Source organism: Gobio gobio, assembly GCF_949357685.1.
Source record: "Gobio gobio genome assembly, chromosome: 23".
Lineage (NCBI taxonomy): Eukaryota > Metazoa > Chordata > Actinopteri > Cypriniformes > Gobionidae > Gobio > Gobio gobio.
The window spans coordinates 5,106,038-5,124,952 of NC_137119.1; the positions used below are offsets into that span (position 1 = coordinate 5,106,038).

Consider the following 18,915-nt stretch of genomic DNA (forward strand, 5'->3'; position numbering starts at 1 on the left):
AAACCTTTGGATTTATTTGTTATTTATTCTGCAAATCTTCAGATGTCACACCATGATGTTCATCATGTACATATTAGGGGTTGAACGACTTCAGATTTTTTAAAAAGTCGACATTTATGTGATGAAAGTGGAGTGGACTTCAACTAGTCGCTGATGACGTCATAAATAATACAAAAAATAAGCCTGAACCTTGAGCTGAGATGCGAACGCTGGTTTTCTTATGCACAGGACAGATATGGCATATGACACAGCGCTGCCCAGTGCCCACAACAGCTTTTTGATCAGTTCTTTTGTCTTTGGGTCGTTATATTTCTCACAGATTTCTGCTCGTTCTGAATCAGATACAGACAGAGGTGGACAAAGTACACAACTCCATTACTCGAGTGAAAGTAAAAGTACTACTGGTCAAATATTACTCTGTTACAAGTGAAAGTTGTTAAAAACTATTTTTACTTAAGTAAAAGTACAGAAGTACTTGCTTTTAAAAGTACTTAAGTATCAAAAGTAAATTTCCTTTTTTATGTCAATGCATTATTTTATTATTGTTGCATTGTTTATGCATTGTATAAATGCACGCTATGCCATCATGGTGGTTTAAGCCAGTCAGTGATGCTCCATCCGACATGCTAGCATACGACCACCATGAACTAATTTAAATACTTAAAAGTTACAAAGCTTTTTACAAAGCTGCTGTCACTTTAAGGCAGAATGCACAAATCCTACACACTGATACACATCCGATATTCCCCCAACTGTTTACGTTCACTTAAGACATAATCAACTTTGTTTACGTGAATACTTTCCAAAATGAAAATTGACATTTTGTGTGTATTGGTCTGTTTAAGTGCGAAAAAAACACAAAAGAAATCTCTATTCAGTACTTAGGCTCTGGCATCTTAGAGGCACAAAAAAAAAGACTGAACTGAACTCTTTCATCATACTTTTTCAGATTCATCCAAATGTCTATGCTTCTCTTTCTCCCAGACATTTACATTTTTGCAAAAAAAAAAAAAAACATTTAAAGAAGAAAAAAAATCATCCACTGACTTGCAAAGCTGCTACAGAAACGACTTTTGACTTCGAGGACCTTGATAGAAATGTAGTGGAGTAAAAAGTACGATATTTGTCTTTCAAATGTAGTGAAGTTAAAGTAAAAGTTTCCCTAAAAAATAATACTTCAGTAAAGTACAGATACTCAAAAAGTGTACTTAAGTACAGTACTCAAGTAAATATACTTTGTTACTGTCCACCTCTGGATACAGATAAAGTAGCACAGTAAAAATAACATTTATGCACTAGTGAGAGAGCGATTGCGTGTGAATTAAGCATCTCTCTACTATAAGCTGTGAGTTTTAGTTATCAAGAAATAGGCCTATATGCTAGAACTTCTCAGTTTCTAAGCGATTTTATTGATAAATCACAGAAATAGTGACAATCTGCGCTACTGGATGATTCTATGTGCGGCGCGCGTGATTGGTCGGCATTACTGGGAACGCCCACAAAAAGGTCATATTCGCAGCGTGGGGGAAAACCAAGCCTGCAGCACTCCTCTCAGAAACTGAAGCCTCCGCGCCTCGATCGCCCCCCAGTGGCCGGTCCCAGTATAGCTCGTTTTTATCACGCTGATTTCATTTCAAGTGTTCGTTTTTTAAATAAGTTTAGTTTTAGTTAGTTATTTGATGCTATAAAAATGGGGGGTGTGACGTCATGATTGACAGCTGAGATTGACGGCTTCTCTGAGTGAATAGACCCTAATATAGGCCCTAATAGACTTTTTGGGGGATTTTTGGGAGGAGATTGATACATTTCCATAACTGTTTATTTCACACCAACATAATGAATTGTTCTGCATCTGTGAGAGTGTGCGTGGGCTTTTGATATCGCGGCTCTACTTCCTGCTCTCTACTGCGCAGACTCTGTCCCAAGATGTCAGCGCCATATTCGGACCTCCGGAGGCTTCGTTACTTCAGCGGAAGCCAATGAAGTCGCGTCGTCCTTATTTTTTTACGGTCTATGGGGAAAACAAGCCATAAGAATGAATGCACGTAGACCTTGTTAGACGCTTTATCTTTACTCGAAAACTTCAGATAACTTACTAGAGGTGCAGAACACCACATGGCAACTTTTCGGGACTGCACCAAGCAAAAATAAATCGTAATCATTACAAAGAGTAAAGATAAAGCGTCTAACAAGGTCTTCAAAATGGCGACGGGGATTCCCCCAAGGGGAAGTGCTTAGGGAAGTTTGCAAGTGCGTGTCTAAAAGTGGAGTGGAATGCAGATTTGGACAGACCCTTGCTCCCTCGATTTTGACCAAGGGAGTGAGTCTACTTCATGTGTAGCCTCCACTTCAGGCAGCTTCATCCCACAATGCAACACAAATGTGACATCACAGCATATCGCGTTTAATTTACCCCACCACAAACAACAACCTATATACATGCTGCATTAAACAATTTCGTAAAGGAAAAAAAATAATAATAAATCAACTCCATAGTGGATTCAAAGTGATCGAGGGCTTAAAACGTTCCAGTTCAGTCCATAGAAAAGCTTCGGCCAGTAGTGGACAGACACTCATGCAACGTAAGCAATGACGCACATCCGAGTGAACGAGACGGAGGGAAGTTAGCGAGTGAAGGGCATAATAAAAACCAACTGGAACACAGCATGAGTATGCATTTATTTGTCATTCGTTGGAAACGGAGCGTGCGTGTCAGGAAATGGCTTATCCTGTTGCGCCCTCTATAGGCCAGAGACTAGCCTACGTCAGAGCATTAAAGTCGACTATAGTCGATTATTCAACTACTTCATGTGTAGCCTACACTTCAGGCAGCTTCATACCACAATGCAACACAAATGTGACGTCACAGCATATCGCGTTTAATTTACCCCACCACAAACAACTCTGTGATGTTTTCATTATTTTTAAAAACATTTAAAACAACCCAAACACACCTATATACATATATGCATTATCTTCACTGCATGTATATTTAAATATCCTAAAGAAATAAGGTTATGAAACTTCTCTTTGCCCTCAGTCAAAACGATTTGGCAGATAACAAATGATAGATTCATGAGAGCAAAGATCAGCCGTTAGATCTACACAAGATGAACCACTACAGGCCATCAGAGCCAGCGGCAGACGGCAGAAGGACTGGCCGAGGAAAGGCTGCTCTCGCTGGGGTTAATGAGCGCTGAGCGCCGCTGATCCACTGGATCTCACAACTCCACACACACAAGATTATTTTTTAAAATAGGAGCTCTCTTTAACAACCACAGATTTGAGCTTTAAACAACTACATTCCCACCTGAAAAAGTCTTAAAACTACATTTTGTGACACAATAGTAGTATTTTTAAATTATGCGGGTTTCTCATCAAGTCACTTCACCACGTGACAGCAGCAAGCAGGCTCCTGATTGGTTAACGCGGCGCGAATTGACGCCAAAGTTAAAAATCTTCAACTCGGGAGTCAGACGCAAATTCGCTTCAAACACGTGAATGCACAAAAAGCACCTCTCGCGCGTATCACGCAAGACGCTCAATTTGCGTCAAATTCGCATCATTCGCGCAAACTGCACACGCGAATGAAGCGGAATCGCGTCCATCGCGCCGCAGGACCTCCAGACACGCGTCAACGCGCTTTTCTATTGACTTAACATTGAAATCACTCGCTCCTGACACTCTATTCACGTTTGGTGTGAACGCAGCATAAAAGTATTCCATACGGCTCCAGGGGGTTAATAAAGGCCTTCTGCATATCCATTTTTATAAGTTTATAAACTGTAATCACTGGCTTCTGGTAACAGCCATACAAGAGTCTAGTTCCGGCGGAAAAGTGACCACTGACCTGACGCATGACGTAGGATGTAGGAGTAGTCAAGTCAAGTCAAGTCAAGTCAACCTTATTTATATAGCGCTTTTAACAATGCAGATTGTTTCAAAGCAGCTTTACAGTGTTAAACAGGAAAATAATGCATTATGGAGAAAACGGTGATGTCATCAGTTCATTTCAATGACAGTGACAGTGTGGGCTTTAGATCAGTAATTTAGTTTATATGGTTAATTTAGTTTAATAATTAGATTTATTTGGATATTTAGTTGAAAAATTTAGAAAAATTTTGTGACAGTAGTGTAAGGATACACAGAGCATGATCATCATTTTTGAGAGAAATAGTAAAGGTGAATGCATATACGAACAAGTTCTCTGTTTAGAATTAGAACGAATTCAACCCAAGCGCTCTTTGGTGACGTGGATGATTACGTTACTGTTGATCATCTGTCCATCATCGTATAAAGCCCGCCCTGACAATCTGATTGGTCTGAACAGCTCTGGTTCGAGCATAGTTGCTCCACAACGGATCAAGCCCAGACCGAATTTCCTGACCTCAAATGTTGTGGGCCAGGCTAAATTCGGCTGGCATCCAGGCTAGCAAAACACCACTTTTAAAGAAAAAATGCATAGTTATGTTGTGTGAAGTCTGATGTTTGAGAAAATATAAGGGGTCACAAACTTTTTTTACTGAAATGTGGTGTGACATAGAAAGAATTAAGAATATAAGGGTGTGGCACCAAAGGACAACAGAACTTAACACTTTTAAAACAGTTCCAAATAAAATTGGGTCCTTGAATGGGGTCTTTCATCTAATTAAACTTGTCAGTGGAATTGTCCGATTTAAAATCAGGATATGGTGTCACAACGGAGGACACGGTTTTCACTGACAAAATGTATCCTACACTTTTAGAAATATATGGATGAAAAAAACGATTGTCATTTACAAAAATAGACACTTTTTTAATAATGCCTGAGGTATTTATTAACATTTGTATGCTTTTCTTTTTAATTTATAAAAGTTGTAATTTATTGAACCATGCTTGAGATACACCAGGACAATTTTGAGATTTGGCACAAAACTTTAAATAATCTAAAGACAAAGCAGTTGTTATAACGACAGGTCCATGTAAGACAACCATTTACTGCGTTATACCAATACTAATTATATACATTTTCATCTTGTGTGACAGTGAAAATGTCACGTCAAAAACCCACTTGCATATGGCCGAAACCAAAGCCACTGATTATAGTTTTTGTTATAAATATGGATATTTTTCTTTAAAAAATGCATGGATTCACTTCAGAAGGCCTTTATTAACCCCCTGGAGTCGTGTTGATTACTTTTATGATGGATGAATGCACTTTTTTGGGCATCAAAAACTTTTTTTTAATATAACGCCTATTGTGTCCAGCTGAATGAAGAAAGCTATACACCTAGGATGGCATGAGGGTGAGTAAATTATGGGATCATTACATTTTTTTGAGGGAACTATCCCTTTAATGAAACCTGTTGTGAGCTGCATCAATGCAGCTGGAATACCCCCTCCTCTCTCTCTCTCTCTCTCTCTCTCTCTCTCTCTCTCTCTCTCTCTCTCTCTCTCTCTCTCTCTCTCTCTCTCTCTCTCTCTCTCTCTCTCTCTCTCTCTCTCTCTCTCTCTCCCCTGTTTTCCCCGCGCCCACCTGAATGAGTCACCACGGAAAACCTCTCAAGCTACTGAGTAATTGAATGGGGACACACACACATTAAACAGGGATTCCCTCTATGCTGTCGAAATGACAGTTCATTCAACTTTGTTTTCATACGAGCTGACAGTTTTTGAGGTTCCCACTAAGACTCGTTGTCAAACATTATTGGTATCAGGCAAAATATGTGCCTTTCTTCTTATTAAAGAGATCACACAACCAAGTTATTGTCTAACTGTTGCTGCACACCTCCGCCACAAGATGGAGACAAAACATGACTTAAAACCTGTTTGGACTCCCGATGCATTCTCTATAAATTAAATTCGTGATATTGCATCCCTCCCTGCATTGCAACACACTATGCAGGTTTTTTTTTTTATTTCACGCCTGCGTTATGCAACTGCTCATTTTTCTCGATAGGTTCACACATTATAAAGCGCATCAGGCGACGTGACATAGCCTAGCTACTGTAGCCTACATGCAATTTGAAGCTTTACGTGATGTCATAGTCCGTCACTCATTTAATAGTAATCATCTGTATTGTCAGTGACCAAAGACAATTCGATCAGACTGTAAACTGTCCTTAGGGCCAGCGTCTCTTGGGTTCTGTATAGTCTGGACTCTAAATGAACTGTCAGGGGACCTAATTACTCAGCAGCGAGGAGCGCACGGTTTCTACTCACTGCTCGGATTCTCCTTCAGCTAGAATGCCCTAGGTAACTTTTTAGTATTCTCCTCCTGAAGTCAGTGTTTCTGAAAAAAAAAAAAAAAAAAAAAAAAAAAAAAAAAAGGGTGCGCATCAATACTCAGTACTCATTGGTTGGCTACAAATTCCGCTGACGTCAGCGGGAAAGGACTTTTTTTCTTCTTTTTTTTCCAGTGATACAGACATCACTACCTTTCTCTCGGTAACGTAACTCATCTCAGCCCATATAAAACGATTTCTCATCTTTCACAGGCCGTATCATTTTCAGTAACACCTCCAGATGTACGTCATTTATTAGTTTTATACTCACACTGTAAAAAAGTTGCACTTATCCACGTTGATTGTACTTAAATTAAATAATGAAAAACATATACCGTCATAACTTATTGATTATGTCTTTTTTTTTTTTTTTTACAGTGCAGTAGCCTACTTATAGGCTGTGTACAAAAAAACGTCAACGTATCAACTTCTTTATAGAAGGTTCTCTGTATGTTAAAGGATTTTGACGATATATTTAACTTCATGACACCAAAAAATATTAAAATAATAGTTGGTGGGATAAAGGGATACAAGTCTCAGGTGTTAAAAGTGTTAAGATTCTGGGCCGGTAGCCTAAATAATTTTCACGATGCACCAAAAATATCCCGTCCATAATCGTCAGTGTGCTTCGTTTACCCCAGTTCACCTCAGACAGACCTTGCTAACCTTGCCGGAGTGTTTAAGTCATAAGCAAATCATCAATAACGATTAGAGCTGCTGTAATAAGACTCAAGAAAACGTGGGCACTTCATTAATCAAACTGTGTTAGCGGCAACTAAATCTGCACGGGGCAGGGTCACATTTCCATAAATAATCCTGCAAATCCATAAAATACTTTGTGTAGGCCTATTTTACATAATGCATCACTATGAAAGCTTGTTTCTGCCACTGAATAAAAAATTAAAAATACTTTTTTTCTCGCAGTTCTGCCTTTTTCCCCTCACAATTGCGAGTTTATTTCTTGCAATTCTGACTTTTTTTTCTCACGATTCAGACTTTTTTCTTTACAATTCTGACTTTTTTCTCGCGATTCTGACTTTTTTTCCGCAATTCTTTACTTTTTTTCTCACAACTGGAGTTTATTTCTTGCACTTCTGACTTTTTTTCCTCACGATTCAGACTTTTCCTCACAATTCTGACTTTTTTTCTCGCAATTCGGACTTTTTTTCTCACAATTGCGATTTTATACTTCACAATGACTTTCTCGCAATTGCGAGTTTATTTCTTGCAATTCTTAACTTTTTCTTCATGATTCAGACTTTTTTTCCGCAATTCTTGACTTTTTTTCTCGCAATTCAAACTTTTTTTCTCGCAATTCTGACTTTTTTTCTCGCAATTCTTTACTTTTTTCTCACAATTGCGATTTTATATCTCAAAATGACTTTCTCACAAGTGAGAGATTATTTCTTGCAATTCACACTTTTTTCCTTGCGATTCTGACTTTTATTCTCGCAATTCTTTACTTTTATCTCACAATTGCGAGTTTATTTCTTGCAATTCTGACTTTTTCTCACGATTCAGACTTTTTTCCTCACAATTCGGACAATTTTCCTCGCAATTCTTAACTTTTTTTCTCACAATTGCAATTTTATATCTCACAATGACTTTCTAGCAATTGCGAGTTTATTTCTTGCCATTCATACTTTTTTCACGAAATTCAGACTTTTTTTTCCGCAATTCTTTACTTTTTTTCTCACAACTGGAGTTTATTTCTTGCACTTCTGACTTTTTTTCCTCACGATTCAGACTTTTCCTCACAATTCTGACTTTTTTTCTCGCAATTCGGACTTTTTTTCTCACAATTGCGATTTTATACTTCACAATGACTTTCTCGCAATTGCGAGTTTATTTCTTGCAATTCTTAACTTTTTCTTCATGATTCAGACTTTTTTTCCGCAATTCTTGACTTTTTTTCTCGCAATTCAAACTTTTTTTCTCGCAATTCTGACTTTTTTTCTCGCAATTCTTTACTTTTTTCTCACAATTGCGATTTTATATCTCAAAATGACTTTCTCACAAGTGAGAGATTATTTCTTGCAATTCACACTTTTTTCCTTGCGATTCTGACTTTTATTCTCACAATTCTTTACTTTTATCTCACAATTGCGAGTTTATTTCTTGCAATTCTGACTTTTTCTCACGATTCAGACTTTTTTCCTCACAATTCGGACAATTTTCCTCGCAATTCTTAACTTTTTTTCTCACAATTGCAATTTTATATCTCACAATGACTTTCTAGCAATTGCGAGTTTATTTCTTGCCATTCATACTTTTTTCACGAAATTCAGACTTTTTTTTTCGCAATTCTTTACTTTTTTCTCACAACTGGAGTTTATTTCTTGCAATTCTGACTTTTTTTCTCACCATTCAGACTTTTTTCCTCACAATTCGGACTTTTTCCTCACAATCTTTACTTTTTTATCTTTACTCACAAAGTTTATTTCTTGCAATTCAGACTTTTTCTTCACAATTCAGACTTTTTCCTCGCAATTGCCAGTTTACATCTTGTAATTCTGACTCTTCTTTTCTCAAAATTCTTGACTTTTTTTCCTCACAATTCTGACTTTTTTCTCACAATTGCGTTTTTATGTCTCACAATGACTCTCGCAATTGCGAGTTTATTTCTCGCAATTCTGACTTTTTTCCCCCGCAATTCAGACTTTTTTTTTTCGATTCTGACTTTTTCCCCCGCAATTCTTGACTTTTTTTCTCGCAATTCTGACTTTTTTTCTCACAATTCTGACTTTTTCCTCACAATTCGTAACTTTTTTCTCACAATTGCGATTTTATATATGACAATGACTTTCTCGCAATTGCGAGTTTATTTCTTGCAGTTCAGACTTTTTCCTCGCAATTCAGACTTTTTCCGTCCAATTGCCAGTTTACATCTTGTAATTCTGACTCGTCTTTTTACAAAATTCTTGACTTTTTTTCCCCATAATTCTGATTTTTTTCTCACAATTGTGATTTTATGTCTCACAATGACTCTCGCAATTGCGAGTTTATTTCTCACAATTCTGACTTTGTTTCTCACAATTCAGACTTTTTTTCTCGCAATTCTGACAATTTTTCTCGCAATTCTTAACTTTTTTTCCTCACAATTGCGATTTTATATCTCTCAATGACTTTTCTTCTCTCAAAATTCTTGACTTTTTTCCATCATAATTCTGACTTTTTTCCGCAATTGCAAATAAATTTCTCGCAATTTTGATTTTTTTTCTCAAAATTTTGCCAGTTTACATCCCGTAATTCTGACTTTTATTCTTGCAATTGCGAGTTTATCTCATGCAATTCTGAGAAAAAAGTAGTATTTTTTCTTCAGTAGTGGAAACAAGCTTCCATACATCACAGTCATCTCAATTAATAGGAAGTATATGGCCTATAGGCCAACCAACCTCAAGCAACCCGACTACCTCCATCTCTTTGAGATATCTAGCTAAATTCATGCCGGATCAGTCTAAACACCCTGGAGCGATGAAGTCTGCACGTGTATCCATATGTGGGTCACGGGTCCACGTGTAAGCTTCATTGCATGAGGGTGGATAGGTGAGACCACCAGAGAGCAGATATATGCGCACATCTCCGCGATCCCTGAAATGCCAGTACAGTGCAAGAGGGGGGGAAGGGGGCCAGCCCGGTCTAGCAAATGAGAAAATAGAGAAGTGGGGAGTCCGACGGTGAATTTTACGTCAAGCTTGAGATGTGGGCGTGAAGCAGGGAGAGAGAGAAAAAAAAAAACACGAGGCATCACCGCCTTCTCTTAACGGGGTGCACCATTTCACTTCTCTGCGCCTCGCCGACAACGGGAAAAATCACCAAGAGTTTCTGAATAGCTGCTTGAACTAAACAGCGATGTTCAACGCGCAGATTTGGCAATCTTTTCCCCTCACAACTATCTAAAATTGTATATACTCCAATGGTTTTTCTGGACGTAGGATGGGATTAACTTTGTCTGGAAGATACATTTCATTGTTTCTTGCTGTTCAAATAGGTAAGTAGGTTATTTCTGTCGTATATTTTGGGATGGGTTGACTTTTCCTTTTTTAACCTTGATTTTTTTTGTTCATAGATAATTGACAATTCGAATTAAAAAGCGTATACATTTCGTTATGTGTAGACCTATTGGTGGATATTTTAATTGCAATGCTACTGTCCCGAATGCGATTCAAAGGCTTGCAACTGGCTAGAGATCTGGGTCTTGTGTAAATGCATGACATTGGGGTAATATTGCATTGCTTCTCCATCCAATGTTGGAGATTGTTGCGAAAAATAAAGCGCATATTGGAGCGAGTTGGTGAAAGTATGGGACCGCCCGAGGGACCGCCCGATCTTTGCTGTAATAAATTATTCAAAGCAATATTGACAAAATAATTCGAAAAAATAATAATAATGCACTAACAGATTTAACTTGCTGCGTTTCATAGAGGCATGGTGACTTTTAAATGGTCCCATGCGTCTCTTAACAAATTACACATGCAAGCACACAATATCATTTAATTATAATTTCTTACAAAGAAATTGGTGTGCAATTGTTGTTCTAGAATTTACAGAGGATATCAGGACATGTTCTTGTAATATTGTGCGCTTTCAAACGTCTTTCTTGTTGCGATGCTCTGCAATGCAAATGTTGTGCATTATGATGAAATCAGTATAGCAATGATTTTTCATTTTTTGGGGTGAAAAACTGGTGCCGCCTAGTTGAACTACATTAATTTGTCATAAACCCCTCCTGACTTCATTGAACAGATTATGCTTGACACCGGTACCGCTGACAGGGTCTAGTAAAGTGGTCGTGACCACTAGTACAGTAGGATAGGTGAGTCTATATTAGATGCTCAGTTGCTTCTAAATATAGATCATCGTGCCTAGGAAACACGGTTTAATAATTCACTGTGTTCGCATTGCTGCCTTTGGTGACTGTTAATTCCAGTAAAGCAAACAAAGACAGCGATGACTGCAAAGCATTTTAAATATGAAATCATGCATTCCATTAATACGTGCTTTTACAGGGATATCTGTATGAGCATCTTTGTATTTCGCATGCTCAAATCCGCCATGTTGAGGTCTGAATATTTCCTTTATTTCGATCAGAAATATTAGGATGCACGTAACCATAAAGATTATAAATCAAGGCACCGCATTAGTTTTTTTCTCAGGATGGTATTTTGTAGGATTCTGGCTGTGATGTTCTTGAATATACGCGCTTCGTGTAGAAAAAAAGGGCGATATGTCCGATATATAATTTGGATATATCGTTATGTAAGCTTTCAATTGTGCGACGTTACTCAGTAACACATTTATTCCTCAGTGTCTAAAATCAACGCTATCCTTAATTTCATATAATCATGTGTGCATTAGCTCGGTGTTTTGTGTCATTGTTGTGTGCGTTTTTTATTCCGTGGGCGACAAATAATGCACGAACTGGGCTTCATCTTAGACTATTTACAGTTGACGAAAAATGACATACTGAATAACAACCATGATTGCATTTTTATTTTATTTTCCTTTGCTATTTAGCGTATATTGATTGCAGGATATAAATGCATGTAACCAATAGCCTATAAATGAGATGTAATGCCTATAGTATAACAAAAATGTAAATACATAATACATGTAAAATAAATTAGGTAGGCAATGCATATACTGCATATAACAGAATATATGGAAATATATCATGCACTGTTTTTAATATCTAATGCATCGTGGATTTAATGTAATGTATCATTGGCTAGAAAATACAGTCCACTTGCATACTACATAATGCACATCTTATTACAGTGCAGAATATGCACTGCATTCAATTTGGGGACACGTATATGCAAAGCATTTGATATAATGTAGGGACATACAATGCGTGTGTGTGTGTGTGTGTGTGTGTGTGTGTGTGTGTGTGTGTGTGTGTGTGAGAGAGAGAGACAGACAGGGTGTGTGCGCTTCCTATACTGTGGCTAATGGTTAGAGTTCCGGCCTGATTTGAACAGTGCAACAACTTAATTAATTCAAGATCTCGTTGTTTAACGAGCCCGAGAAACCACCGGCGTTCTGGTTCGTTAAGCAAAGGGATCTGGTCAATTGATGAAGTTGTGACCTTCCGGTCCGACGCAAAGATCGAAGGGAACGCATCCGTGTCCAAATCTTCTCATTTTCCCCTAATAGATCTGTCATCAAAAAAAACAGACTCTTTTCTAGATGTGTAAAAAAAAGGGGAGGGGGAGTACAAATCACTCAGAATGAAAATCTCACCTCACACAAGCCCACACACACCCCACCCTCATGTAAAGCATTACATCATCGTTTGTCCACGCGCCACCCTCATGCTCAACACACATATTATTCTAGTGAACACACACGCACACACACACACACACACACACGCATTAATAATAAAAAAAAAATCTGGACGAACCGAAGTGCATCGCAACGAGGTAAATTCTATAAAAATGAACGATATCCTGGAAGCATCAGATGTTAGAATTTAACGTTTTTTTTTTTAAATTTGCATTATAATGATTTTAAATAGGCTACATAAAAATGTCCCTTTGTCGTTTTCCAGCCTATCTGCTGCAGGCAGTTCGAGCGGCTGGGAAATGTGAAACAGTGTTCAAAGGTTTCTCCAACTGCCTGCTTCAACTGGGAGAGAACATGGCCAACTATCCACAGGAGCTGGACGAGCAGGAAAACCTTAAGACCATCTGCACGTAAGGGAACCATGCATACACACACCAGATGAAACACGCGCGCGCGGGGAGGGGCAGGGAGGGAACAGGGGCCAGATGGCACGAGGGGCCCCTTGTTTAATTCGACAGCTCCACGAGCAGAAATAGAGCCGTGCTATACGCGCTATTCACATTTCAGCAGTTAATTACAATTAGATGAACCATCTCTACACGCCGAGGCCAAATGTCAGCATCCATAATTGGATCAGATCGGGAGGTAATGCACGATTATTGTAAGCGATCCGCCCTATAAAATAACGAGTTCTTTTACAGCCTTGACTGAGCGAATCAAAACGACACAGTATCTTATTACAGGGACCGCAATTTCACTTCCTTTGTTTCTCCATTTTATCCGAAATTATTTCAGCTTGAACTTCTAAATATAGTCTCCAAGCCGGTTTTAGATACAGCCTAATGCCGTTTTTATATTAAACTTTGCAAAGATGTGGAAAGAGGCTGACACTGCAATTTCATTTCCATACACCAAAGCTTTTTGCTGACTTGAACACATTTCTTCTATTCTATTCTATTCTATTCTATTCTATTCTATTCTATTCTATTCTATTCTATTCTATTCTATTCTATTCTATTCTATATTCTGTATTCTATTCTATTCTGCTCTGTTATGTTACACTCTAAAAAAAAGGTTCTATATGGCACCAAAAATGGTTCTTGGCTCGTAATCAGGGGAACCTTTTTTAGTGCTATATAGCACCAATTTTGGTTCTTCAGTGGTTCTTCAGTGGTTCTTCAGCGGTTCTTCAGCGGTTCTTCAGCGGTTCTTTGACTATGGTGCTATATAGCACTACTACCATATACAGAACATGTTAAGATATGGTGCTGTATAGCACCAAAAGTGGTTCCTCTATGATTATGACGACGAACCATTTTTGGTGCCATATAGAACCTTTTTTTAGAGTGTATGTTCTATTCTATTCTGTATTATATTCTAACCTGTTCTGTTCTGATCTGTTCTATTCTATTCTATTCTGCTCTGTTCTGCTATATTCTGTTCTATTCTAATCTGTTCTGCTCTGTTCTGCTATATTCTGTTCTATTCTAATCTGTTCTGAACTGTTATATTCTATTCTATTATGTTCTGTTCTGTTCTGTTCTATTCTATTCTATTCTATTCTATTCTGTTCTGTTATAATCTATTTTATTCTATTCTGTTCTGTTATGTTATGTTCTATTCTATTCTGTATTCTATTATATTCTGCTCTGTTATGTTCTATTCTGTTATGTTCGGTTCTATTCTATTATATTCTGTATTCTATTCTATTCTAATCTAATCTATTCTTTTCTAATCTGCTCTGCTCTGTTATATTCTATTCTATTCTATTCTATTCTATTCTGTATTCTATTATATTCTGCTCTGCTCTGCTCTGCTCTGTTCTATTCTATTCTATTCTGTATTCTATACTATTCTATTCTATTCTAATCTGTTCTTTTCTAATCTGCTCTCCTCTGTTCTATTCTATTCTATTCTGCTCTGCTCGGTTCTGTTCTATTCTGTTCTATTCCATTCTGCTTTGCTCTATTCTGATCTTTGCTATTCTGTTTTATTCTGTTCTATTCTGTTCTATTCTGCTCTGTTCTGTATTTTATTATTTTCTATTCTATTCTAATCTGTTCTATTCTATTCTGTATTCTATTATATTCTGCTCTGTTCTGTTCTGTTCTGTTCTGTTCTGTTCTGTTCTGTTCTGTTCTGTTCTATTCTGTTCTGTTCTGTTCTGTTCTGTTCTGTTCTGTTCTGTTCGATTCTATTATATTCTGTTCTATTCTGCTCTGCTCTGTTCTATTCTGTATTTTATTATTTTCTATTCTAATCTGTTCTGTTCTATTCTGTATTCTATTCTAATCTGTTCTGTTGTTCTATTATATTCTGTTCTATTCTATTATATTCTATTCTGCTCTGTTGTTCTATTCTGTTCTATTCTGTATTCTAATTTGTTCTATTCTAATCTGTTATTTTCCGTTTTGTTGTTCTATTCTGTTCTATTCTAATCTGTTATTTTCCGTTTTGTTGTTCTATTCTGTTCTATTCTATTCTGTTCTAATCTATTCTTATCTATTTTATTCTGTTCTGTTCTATTCTGTGTTCTTCTATTATGTTCTGTTCTAATCAGTTCTGGTCTATTCTATTCTGTTCCATTCTGTATTCTTCTATTCTATTCGGAGCATGTCTACTTGTGAGCGTGCGCATGTGCATTTGCAGACGCAGGTTTTAGAATGTGGGAGTGTGTTCCTCCTGAAATAAATGAATAACTCATGTGCTGGAGAGTGGGATGGAGGAAGGGGGTGGGGCGCAGGAGGGGAGTTGTAAGAGAGCGCGAGAGATGGGGAGGGCTCTAGAAGTCACGTGATATGGAGATTTTCCCTTTGGAGCCGCATTACAACTCGGGTTTCCCTCGTGCCCTCTCTCCTCCTTCACGTGGCTACACGAGGACATGCAGTCGCCAGAAGGACTCATGCACAATGCTATAATATGAGTTATGTTAGAGCCTATAATAACTCTATAGTAAAGTTTAGCTACATTTTTGTTGGTACAAAAATACACAATACAGACAAAACGTCGGAATGATCATATTCAAATGCAAATGCATTTTATAATAAAATAGGATAGTTAAGTGTTTATTAATGTTATCTCTGAAGTGCGTAAAATACAAACGGACGTTTAAAGTGGTATAAATCCGTTTTATTGCGTAACAAATGCACGAACCGAACGTTTTCTAAACTGAAAGCAAAGCAAGTCAGAAACTGCTTTACACATATGCCACATGATTTATTTTGTTTCCATTATTTTTAATGACCTTTTACAAAAAAGTCAACGTTTATGCAATGTTAAGCGTGACCCAAATCAGACATGAAGAATGATTTTCTTTCCTTTTTGCAATATTTGTCTTGCAGTTACTGGGATGATTTCCATTCATGTGCGACCACTGCTCTGGCAGACTGTCAGGAGGGAGCCGCGGATCTGTGGGAGAAGCTGAAAAAAGAGTCCAGAAACCTGGACTTTCGCGGCAGCTTGTTTGAACTGTGTGCGAGTGGGAACGGCGCGAGCAGACCCACGGTTCCGTTCGGCGTGACGCTGACCGTGAGCGCGCTGTCCGCGCTCGTCACGTGGATGCAGTTTTAACCCACGGGAAGAGAAGAAAAGGGGGGAAAAGAAGAAGAAAAAGAAGGAAGACACAAGACAAAACCATCAACACAAGAATACAAAAAAAAAGAAAGAAGAAGAATTAATGACGATCAAAATTCATCCTCACCTAAAATGGATTTATATGCTTATTTCATCTGGAGAAAAAGACGTTTTTTGCAAGAGACAATGGCGAGAAGAAGTCTTCTGGGAATGCTCAAGCACATCTGCCTGACTCTGGGTCGATTACATGAAATATTTATCAGATATTGAGTTGAAACGACGGCCTGAATTTCTGAAAGCGTAGTATTTTATAACATTACCGTCTGTTATGAATGAATTATTATTATGTAGGCTTTTCACATCATATGCTAGAAAGATAGGAATATTCTCCCATCGTCAGTTTGTTTTATATGCTCTTTGTCAATATTTAGTTTTCATTTATCAGATTTATTTTAGTCAAGCCAAGTATATGGATGTGTTTGTGGGGTAAGATCCAGAAAATATATAGGGGACGTCTCTAATAATGCTATAAATAATAATAATGGTTATAATAAATAAACCTCAGGAATGACTACAGGCATATATTTAGTGGAACACGCGAGAACAGAGAAAATATATCAAACAGATTTTATTTAAGAACAAAGAAATGTCATATGTAGCCATGAAAAGGCTGTGAGGTGAGGTGACTGTTGCCCTTTTATTTCCCCCCGAAATGTTATTCTATTCCATTCTAAGAATATCTGTCTCTTTTTTTGTAGGAGTATAAAGGCGACACTTTACATTGCAGTGTCCATGTCGCATATAACATCACGTACGCGCATTACGCAGTACGTACGCGGTAATTACGCAGCGGCCCGACAGTTCCGTAGCACGACGATATCTGGACCTTGACATTAATAGTTGGACGAAGTGAATTTTGCTAGCTTTATTTGATGTTGCCAAGGCATAGACCACGTTTCACTGCCTTCAGAAGATGTGTATTTTGTTTGTTCGTTCGTTTGTTCGTTTCTGGGGATGTTGCATATGAAATACCTGAATATTCAAAACCATACAAGTATAAATAAGAGATGTTTGTGAAATGAAAAGAGAGATACTTTAACCGAAACAGATTGATAATACAGGTATATAAAATAGACTGCTAAAAAAAAGAAGTATTTAAATAAAAACAGTTACTGTTTGAAAGAGATTTGTGTTGTTTTTATTGCTGATTAATATAATTTACACTCTAAAAACGCTGGGTTGAAAACAACCCAAGTTGGGTTGAAAATGGGCAACCCAACTATTGTTTGAAAATGCTTGCTTAAAATGAGCCCAAAGGATGTTGGAACATTTATTAATATGTTTAATAATTGAACAGTAGGCCTATTAATACGTTTAATGAATATTAATTAAACAATACACATTTATCAAATTGCTTAATTATAAATATTCACCTTCTGATAATTATTGTTGCCTCTACACTCTAAAAAATGCTGGGTTAAAAATAACTCAAGTTGGGTTGAAAATGGACTAACCCAGCAATTGGGTTGTTTTAAGCAAAGGTTTAACTGAAATTGCTGGGTTAGTCCATTTTCAACCCAACTTGGGTTATTTTTAAACCAGCATTTTTTAAGAGTGTACACTCTAAAGAATGCTGTGTTAAAAATAACCCAAGTTGGGTTGAAAATGGACTAACCCAGCAATTGGGTTGTTTTAACCCAGTGATTGGGTTGTTTTAAACCAGCAATTGGGTTGTTTTAAGCAAATATTTACCCCAACTGCTGGGTTAAAACAACCCAATTGCTGGGTTAGTCCATTTTCAACCCAACTTGGGTTATTGTTAACCCAGCATTTTTTAGAGTGTAGTAATTAGGCTATGTCTGTTTTTAATTTCCAACCTATTTTGTGTTCATTTTAAGCCAGACATATAGTCATTTTTAAACAATCGTTGTTTTTAACACAATATTTTTTAGATTGTCTAGCCTATAACTCACATGTGCATCAGTTATTATATAAAGGAGAATTGATTAATAATGGCCATAACATACATGCGTTTCTCTTCCAGCTCCTCGAACGCACGTGAACGCGCACGCACGCACGCAGGCAGGCAGGCAGGCAGGCAGGCGCGCGAAGGCGAGGCTCTGTCGAGTGAAGACGTATTGTTTCATTATTAATAAGGTGGCTGGGAGAGTCATTTCATATTGATTCTCCCGCGCTCAGCATATAAGGCGCGTGTCTGAGCGAAAACAACCACCAGATTGAAAAATGGTAGTCGAGGGAATTCTTGAGTATTTATTCTGAAAACAGCAGAAATATCAGTCTATTACCTTCTCAAGAGTCGACTGCTCTTTACTATAAGTCAGTGACAAAGAAGGATGTCGACATGACAAACAAAAGAGAATTCATTTAGCAATTTAAAATACATTATTATATAACATTGTGTATATATAACAAGGTGTAACAATCAAGTAAAAAAACTACTCGCGAATTACCTTGAGAAAAAGAAAATGGCAAGGTACACTCTAAAAAACAACCCATTCAAGTTGGGTTGAATATGGACTAACCCAGCAATTGCGTTGTTTTAACCCAGCGGTTGGGTTGTTTTAAGCAAATATTCAACCCAACTGCTGGGTTAAAACAATCCATTCACTGGGTTAAAACAACCCAATTGCTGGGTTAGTCCATATTCAACCCAACTTGGGTTATTTTTAACCCAGCAATTTTAGAGTGTAATACAAATATTTTTTTTAAGTCATGAATATCAAGACGTTTTTTAAAGTAGGCTACTCTTTTTTTTTTTTTTTTTTTAAAC

General features: G+C 37.4%; 1 protein-coding gene across 1 annotated transcript; it reads left to right on the top strand.

The window, feature by feature from the left end:
• The first annotated feature begins 9,983 nt into the window (after positions 1-9,983).
• Positions 9,984-17,303, top strand: nrn1a (neuritin 1a). The gene is made up of 3 exons (XM_079806958.1): positions 9,984-10,254; positions 12,817-12,961; positions 15,893-17,303. The coding sequence occupies exons 1-3, from the start codon at positions 10,200-10,202 to the stop codon at positions 16,119-16,121; spliced, it is 429 nt and encodes a 142-aa protein (XP_079663084.1). The 5' UTR covers positions 9,984-10,199; the 3' UTR covers positions 16,122-17,303.
• Positions 17,304-18,915: the final 1,612 nt, after the last annotated feature.